At 41.4% G+C, this 8,922-nt stretch overlaps 1 protein-coding gene across 1 annotated transcript; it reads left to right on the top strand.

Moving 5' to 3' along the window:
* The first annotated feature begins 731 nt into the window (after positions 1-731).
* LOC137580177 (uncharacterized) lies at positions 732-7,647 on the top strand. Its single transcript, XM_068294097.1, has 3 exons — positions 732-3,612; positions 5,080-5,949; positions 7,547-7,647. The coding sequence occupies exons 1-3, from the start codon at positions 732-734 to the stop codon at positions 7,645-7,647; spliced, it is 3,852 nt and encodes a 1,283-aa protein (XP_068150198.1).
* The last annotated feature ends 1,275 nt before the right edge of the window (positions 7,648-8,922 follow it).

Below are 8,922 nucleotides of genomic sequence, written 5' to 3'. Positions count from 1 at the left end.
ACATTCTTTTTAGCTCTGCCATGTTCTCCTCTCAATAACGCCGTCAAGGGTCTAGCTAACTTAGCAAAATCTTTGATAAATCTTCTGTAATAACTAGCTAGTCCCAGGAAGGACCTTAGTTGTTTTAGGTTCTTTGGTATGGGGAACTTTTTAATGGCTTGTGTTACCGCCGTCATTACAAATTTAAATATTAACCGTCAACCCGAAAATACTGGGTTATGGCAGCCCTGAAAATACCATGGTATGGCGGCCCTGAAAAACACGAGCGGGACCGACCGAGAGTTTGGCGTCAGTCTGTGATGGCACCAGGGGAAGAAAGCGACAAACTTTTTTAAAGCGTTAAAAGATTTATTAAAAGCGTTTGAAAGCCTTCTTCGTTTAAAATGTCAAATTACATCACACATGTTGTAAAATCGCGCTAAATAAACTAAATGCTATATAAACTGTTACTTAAGTTTGTTTTAATACAAACGAAACCCCGTGCGTCACATTTCTTTAAAAAAGTTTATTGAGGTTAAAAAGTTTCCGCGTGCCCGAATTTCACCATATGTATCAAGTGCAAATACATAAAGACACACATACACATGTATATTAGAGCGTAACTACACATAAAGTGTTCAAAGCCATGCATGTGTAAAAAATCTTTAAGTAGTACATGCACAAATTGCAGGGGATAAATTCATATCACAATATAATCGGAAACCAATAGACTAAAACAAATCCAAAGCATCATGAATAAAGATCAAGACATTTGTAGTGCCTGTAACAAGAGTCGCCTAAACAGTAGTACCCAACATTGGGTTCAATGCGACAATTGCCAGAAATGGTACCACTTTCAATGTGCTGGAGTCAATAGCTCAATAGCTGAGGCTGAATGGATTTGCAACAGCTGCCAACAAGCGCTGGACAACGTGGCATCGACAAGCACTGGTCGTGACCCGTCAACAGGATCGCCCAATATACCATATGCCAACAAAGCCACCGAACAGCAATGCCCCGAACCTCACGCGGCAAATGCGTCTTATCTCGGCAAAGTAAACTTAGTCGAGCAAACTCAATCGCCAAGCTCAAATTATTTGATGTTGGCAATGCTGGAGGAAAGGCGGGAAGCCGAGAAAAGATACATCGAGCAAAAATACAACTTGCTTGCACAGCAGCAAGGAACTCAGGTATCGTGTTTCCAATTAAATGGACCTACTGCTTCTCAGCTAGCCGCAAGGCAAGTTTTACCCGCAGATCTACCCATCTTTAACGGAAATCCAGAGGACTGGCCAATCTTTATTAGCATGTACGAGAACAGCTGCCGTATAGCGGGATTTTCAAACGCCGAGAACATGCTACGACTTCAGAAGAGCCTCAAAGGTAAAGCCTACGAACTAGTTCGTGATAAGCTACTGCTGCCAATACTGGTTCCTGATGTCATTAATACGCTCAAGACATTCTTTGGACGCCCGGAGCAAATACTCGATCGATTGATCGACAAAATAAGAAAAATAAACGTACACAAGGATAAATTAGAATCCATCGTTGATTTCGCAATGGCGGTGAGAAACGCATGTGCAACTATGGAAGCGTGCAATTTAACCTCACATTTAAATAACCCGATGCTTCTTCGAGAACTTATCGACAAACTACCAACCCAGCAAAAGTTAAACTGGGCTATGCATCCACGTAACGAATCCATCCCGGTTATAAAATCATTTAGCGATTGGTTGTACAAAATAGCTGAGGCCGCAGCCACTGTCATGCCTGGCCAAAACACTAAGGCCAATAATGTCAACACACACTCGCAAGCACATCAACAACCACAGGAAGGACCAAATAATCGAGAGAATGGGTGGCAACAAAACTGTAAGCCGAAGCTACAATGCGTGATGTGTGCTTCCACGGATCACCAGGTTGCTCTATGTCAAAGCTTCAAGCGACTGTCCGTTGACGATAGACAACGAATAATAAACGAAGCCAAGGTATGCTACAGGTGCCTCAAAAGTCACCGGCGTAAATGCTTCTCTAATCGTGACTGCGGAATTGATAATTGCAACTCAAAACATCACCCGCTTCTTCACAAAGGCACAGGCAGAACCGAAGTTGTTACTGCTCACCATAAAGACAATGTAGTGGAAGGACAATTTTTCCGCGTTGTACCCATCAAACTGTATGGAGCCAATGTAACTTTTAACACGTTCGCATTTTTAGATGAGGGCTCATCAGTTACTCTCATCGATGAAACCATTTTGGACAAGCTGAAGATCTCTTCAACGCCAGAGCCAATTTGCCTGCAATGGACCGGTGAAGAAACCAGAAACGAAGAGGACTCCGTTAAGACCCACCTACAAATCTCGGAAGCGGGAACTGACAAAAAGCTATGGCTCTACAACGTCCACTCAGTAAAGAAATTAGGATTGCCGAAACAAACCATCAATGTTGAAGAATTATCCAAGCAATATCCTTATTTGCGTGGCTTGCCGCTAAAGTCGTACCAAAACGGTACACCACTAATTTTAATCGGCAGCAACAATTGGAATCTAGCAATACCCCGCAAAATACGCGAGGGCAGACGAAACGAACCCATTGCTTCAAAGTGCACATTAGGATGGTGCATCCAAGGATCAACAAACTCAAGCAAACACGTAACAATGCATCATTGCGAGTGCAATTGGAGTGAAATAGATAAAGCCATAAAGGAAAGTTTCACAATGGAACCAATCGTATCTAGAGAAATGCAATCTAAAAACGACAAAAGGGCCAAAGGCATTCTCGAAGATACCTGCAAAATGATCAATGGTCGATACGAAGTCGGCCTACTCTGGAAAGACGACACAGTCATTTTACCCGAAAGCTATACCGCAGCGCTGAAACGCCTCGAATGCCTACGGGCCAAAATTAAAAGAATGCCGGAACTGTTTGATAAAATTCAATCACAAATTGACAATCTATTACAAAAAGGATATGCATTTGAGCTCAGACCAGAAGAAATATCCGATCGAAAGGAACGCGTCTGGTATCTCCCAATATTTATTGCTTTAAATCCGAATAAGCCAAACAAAATACGACTAGTTTGGGATGCCGCCGCCAAAAGTCATGGAAAATCACTGAACGATTTTATGCTTACTGGGCCTGATTATCTAAATCCATTGACTTCTGTCCTAATGGCTTTCAGAGTAGGACGGATTGCCGTGTGCGCAGATATAGCCGAGATGTTTCATCAAATAAACATTCAGGAAAGCGACATGCACGTCCAGCGGTTCTTATGGCTCAATAAAAACGAGAACACTCCAAGGATCTTCGTTATGCGCGCGATGACATTCGGAATTAATTGCGCCCCTTGTATTGCCCACTATGTACGCGATAAAAATGCAGAGAATTTCCAAATCAAAAATCCACGAGCGTACGAATCCATTACAAAGGCCCACTACGTGGACGACCTCATCGACAGTTTCAAAGATGAACTTGAAGCCATAACAGTTACATCATCAGTTAGAGACATACATGCCGATGGTGGATTCCAAATAAGAAATTGGTGCTCAAACTCTGCATCTGTTCTCCAAAATCTAGGAGAACAGCAAATAAATCAACACCCCAAAGAATTAGGGAACCCTGAAAAGGTCCTCGGTATGTATTGGGACCCAAATAATGACGTTTTTAAGTTTATCTTCAGATTTTCGAGATTAAAACGAGACGTCCTAACCCACGAAATAGCGCCAACGAAACGTGAGGTCCTACAAGTACTGATGTCTATATTTGATCCCCTCGGTCTATTATCGTGTTACACCGTAGGCCTTAAAATGCTACTTCAAAAGGTCTGGCGCACAGGAATAGGATGGGACGAAGATTTACCCGAACAACTCCTCGAACAGTGGCGACAATGGAAAGGTGTCCTACTACACGCCAGCAATTTAGAATTTCCACGTCACTACTCTGCTCTGCTGTTAAACGAAAGCCAGGTAGAACTTCATACCTTCGTAGACGCAAGCGAACATGCCTACGCCGCAGTAACCTATCTTCGCATTAAGCAAGGTCAAAACATAAGTACAGTGTTGGTAGCAGCCAAATGTAAAGTAGCTCCACTCAAACCTGTATCTATACCTCGAATGGAACTTTTGGCAGCCGTCATGGGCGTAGGCCTAACAATGCGTATACTCAGCACTCGAGGCCTAAGAATCGATTCCTGCACATATTGGTCCGATTCTAAAACGGTCCTTAACTGGTTAACCATGGACCCAAGGAGACTCCAGTCATTCGTCATGCATAGAGTGGGCGAGATAATCGACAAAACCAACCCAAACCAATGGCGCTGGGTCAGCACAAAGGATAACGTTGCAGACTTAGCCACAAAATTTTTTAAAGTACCAGATGCATCTCGTTGGATTAAAGGTCCCGATTTTCTAGGACTGTCTATCGACGAGTGGCCAGATCAAAGAGGAATATCTGAGAATGTCTCACAGGAAATCGAATTGCGTAAAAATGTATTCACCATAGTAAAGCTTAACCATTTCGATTTTGCAGTAGAATACTTTTCTGACTGGAAGCGTCTATATAGAGCAGTGGCCAACGTCATGCTGTACACCCGAAGGTTACGCGCTAAGTGTTCGGGAAAGCCTCTACCACAAACCCTAAGCCCCGAAAATATACACGCAGCAAAATCTCTTTTATGCAGACAGGCCCAATTAGCTACGTACTCAAATGAAATCAATTCGCTCAAAGACAAATCTGTAGTGGACAAGTCAAGCTCATTAATAGCTTTGAATGTTTACCTGGACTCAGAAGACATCATCCGCGTGAAGGGCAGGTCAGACAGCATAACTTCTGACGGTGACGCCATCGTAATCCCAAGACACAGCAGAATTGCCTTTTTAATCGCAAAGGATTATCACGAAAAATCTCACCATATATTTCATGAGTGTACTATTAACCTTATTAGAAGCGTATATTATATACCACGCCTAAGAGTCCTATATAAAATCGTCCGAAATGCATGCCAACACTGCAAAATATCCACAGCGAAGCCTCAAGTGCCACAAATGGCACCTATACCGATCGCCAGACTAGCTTGTTTTGAACGACCATTCACATATACAGGAGTCGACTATTTCGGCCCCATACTAGTCAACGTTGGAAGACACAAAGAAAAGCGCTGGGGAGTCCTATTTACGTGCCTAACACTAAGGGCAGTTCATCTAGAGGTCGCCTACAAACTCGATGTGAGCTCATGTATAATGTGCCTAAAAAACTTCATGGCACTACGTGGCACACCGAGAGAAATCTTCTCCGACAACGGAACCAATTTCAAAGCTACGGAAAAACTAGTTAAGGAGGAACTTGTGAAGATTGACTTCGATCAGATCGCCGTTCACTATGAAGCTATAAAATGTCGTTTTAACCCACCAGCCGCACCCCACATGGGAGGAGCGTGGGAACGTTTGGTCCGGACTGTAAAATCCGTCCTAAAAGCCATTTGCCCCTCTAGCAACTTTAATGACGAAACACTTCGAAGTGCCCTAATGGAAGCCGAATTTATAATTAATTCCAGGCCTCTAACGTTTGTTTCTTTAGATACAGGTGACGATGAAGCGCTTACACCCAACCACTTGCTTCTGGGATCAAAAGCGGGATACAAACCAGTATCAGGAAATGTCGCCGACCTAAGGTTACGATGGCATCAAACGCAATCGTTTGCTGATCGCTTCTGGAAAAGATGGGTGAAGGAGTACACACCAACATTAACTCGACGCAGCAAATGGTTTACTAAGCGTCCACCAGTCGATATCGGAGATGTAGTTATTGTCGTGGACGATAATCTGCCGAGGAACCTGTGGCCAAAAGGCCGCATAACCGATGTCGTAACCGCCAAAGATGGCCAAGTTCGCAGAGCAACCAAATGCACACCAAACGGCATCATGATACGCCCCGTTTCCAAAATTGCTGTTCTAGACGTCGGATTAAAGGAAAGTGAACATCCTGTGGTCGTTCACGGGGGGGGGAATGTTACCGCCGTCATTACAAATTTAAATATTAACCGTCAACCCGAAAATACTGGGTTATGGCAGCCCTGAAAATACCATGGTATGGCGGCCCTGAAAAACACGAGCGGGACCGACCGAGAGTTTGGCGTCAGTCTGTGATGGCACCAGGGGAAGAAAGCGACAAACTTTTTTAAAGCGTTAAAAGATTTATTAAAAGCGTTTGAAAGCCTTCTTCGTTTAAAATGTCAAATTACATCACACATGTTGTAAAATCGCGCTAAATAAACTAAATGCTATATAAACTGTTACTTAAGTTTGTTTTAATACAAACCAAACCCCGTGCGTCACAGCTTGAATTTTCTCTGGATTGGTTTTAACTCCTTCCCTTGAGATAACTACGCCTAGGAAGTCAACACTGTGTCTTAGGAATTTGCATTTATCTACTTGAACCTTCATATTTGCTTTGGACAAGGTAGAAAATACTAGAGCTAGATGTCGGAAATGCTCTACCTCAGATTTACTGAATATTATTATATCATCAATGTAGACATAGCAAATTTTTCCAATGAGATCTCTCAAAATGTCATCGAGAGCTCTTTGGAATATTGATGGGGAATTTTTTAGGCCGAAGGGGAGTCTTGTGAACTCGTATTTCCCTCCATTTACAGAAAATGCCGTTTTTTCAATATCAGATTCCTTAAGGGAAATCTGATGAAATCCGCTCTTTAGATCAAGAGCAGAGAAATACTTATTGTTGCCCAACTGCGCAACCATTTCTCCGATTTCAGGGATAGGATACTTATCCGAAACTGTAACTGCATCTGCTTTACTTTAACAATGTGAGAGTTGTTGACAAATAATAGATCTTTCCCTATATCAATAATGGCGTTTAATTCTCTTAGTGTGTCATTACCTAGAATTCCATGGAACGGATTCAAATTGGGTAATAGGAAGAAAGTTATAGGTTTATTGGGTTCGTTAAATAAACCCAAATGGATATGGCTGGTGATTAGAATGCGACCACTTACGGTGTTCGCGTAAAACTTGTGTTCATTCGTTTTGACGTTTTTGGCTATTTCTGGTTGGACATAGTTTTTGTTGGAGCCGGTATCTATTAAGAAACCCAGTGTTTCGATTTGGTCTAGTATTAAAGACATCTGTTGGTAAACGGCGAATCAAAATTGATGAACGGATGCGCCTTTCTGGGTCATGGTGAATAGCTGATATTCTAAAGTGCTTAAATCTCGTTTGTCTGAGTACTCAGATAACAGACACTGCGAGATTGCACCCCAATGTAATGCGGTGCGATATACTTTTAACAGTGTATTCGCATGGCCTGTAATTTCGCCTCGCATGGTCACAAGAATTGCAAAGTATTTGGGTGTTCCCTGAATGGGGGCGTACAATTCCATCAAACGTGTGGCGGAAGCAAACCATGTTGAGAATTCTTCACGACTGCCTGAGAATTTGTCAAAATTTTTTACGATACCTGGCACTTTGTCTAATTCATGCCAGTTATCCTGGACGCTAGCTGTCTGGTCCCTAAAGGAAATATGTCCTACATCTAATCCTTGTATCAACAGTGCCTCTATTCTATTTGCGGTTGCTGCACTTGAGGTGGATGCTGTCGGAGCATCGGAAGCTGCTGCCTGACTACCACCCTGCTGGAGGACTGCTGCTTTAACCCAGTTGTCATTAGTCATTTTGGAAAAAATATTTCGAACCAGGTTTCTTTCAAGGAAATAAGTGTTACGATATCGCGAATATTATGACGTCACGAACGATATAATGCCGCGAAAATTGGATTTTAGTTTATATTGACAAAGGTATAGCGGTATGTCCGCTAATCTTGGTGGAAATGGTTTTTTGGGACTTAAATACTTAGTTTGTGGTATTATGCAAATTTTTCAATATTAGATGATTATTCTCTTTTTTTTCAAAATTATTTTTTAAATCTTAATTTGTGGTATTATGCAAATTTTTCAATATTAAATGATTATTCTCTTTTTTACAAAAAATTTTTTTTTTAATTTTGAATTATTTCTTTCCCTTTTTTTGAGATTACTTATTAGTTTCTTTTTCAATTTTTGATTCTTTTTTCTTGAGTGAGAAAAAATTTAATTAAGGATTTTATAAATATATTAGCTTGTGTTTTTCTTTTTAAATTTAAACTTTTGGTTTTGGTTCACAAATTTTTTCTCACTGTGTTTACACAAATTCTTTTTTCTTGTTTTGATTTTCTTTCACTCAGAATTATTTTGCTTAACTTACATTATTAATAACATCTTCGGTGCTTGTACTGATCGGCTTGTAGGAGGGCTCGCTTTTCCAACGTTGAAGGTACTAACGCTCCTGGGCAAACACGTTTGGGTTATCAGTTTTCCTCTGAACGGATCTTGGAGGAAATTGCAGCGATAAATTTGACCCTGTCTGATTCTTAGTGTAGTTCAATATAGTGTTTTTATTTCGTTGACACTTTAAGGCATTTAACGCGTTTTCTCGGTCACGACCACTGATATCTTTCACTAACACTCGACCAAGTTTTATTTAGCAGGGTCCCTGCTCGGGCGCCAATTAAACACTTCCTTCACTCACGGTATAAAAAAATACAATTTTTATTTAAAGTCACTTTACAATTACAACTTAATGATAACTGAAAGATTCTGACTGAGTGAATTCCGCGGAGCTAAAGCGAAGTTTTACCGGATGGTTTGGACTTAGGCTTAAGACTTATTTTCTATGATTTGATTATGTTGGATGAAGGCTTGGATAATTGACGTCGTCGCAGGCGGCGGCGTTGGCTGAGTCCAATAGTCCACTAAGAGCGTGGGACCATTCTTTGTTTACACAAGTGTTCAGGACAATTCTTTGTTTATTGCCGAAATTTGTGGAGTGATTCTGGGTATCAGGTTTGTTGTTTATCCTAACGATCGGACTGTTACTGGGGATAGGCGATCAT

Source organism: Drosophila tropicalis, unplaced genomic scaffold, assembly GCF_018151085.1.
Source record: "Drosophila tropicalis isolate 14030-0801.00 unplaced genomic scaffold, ASM1815108v1 contig_829, whole genome shotgun sequence".
NCBI lineage: Eukaryota > Metazoa > Arthropoda > Insecta > Diptera > Drosophilidae > Drosophila > Drosophila tropicalis.
Note: the sequence above shows the minus strand (reverse complement) of the source record. Positions and strands in the feature narration are given on the sequence as shown.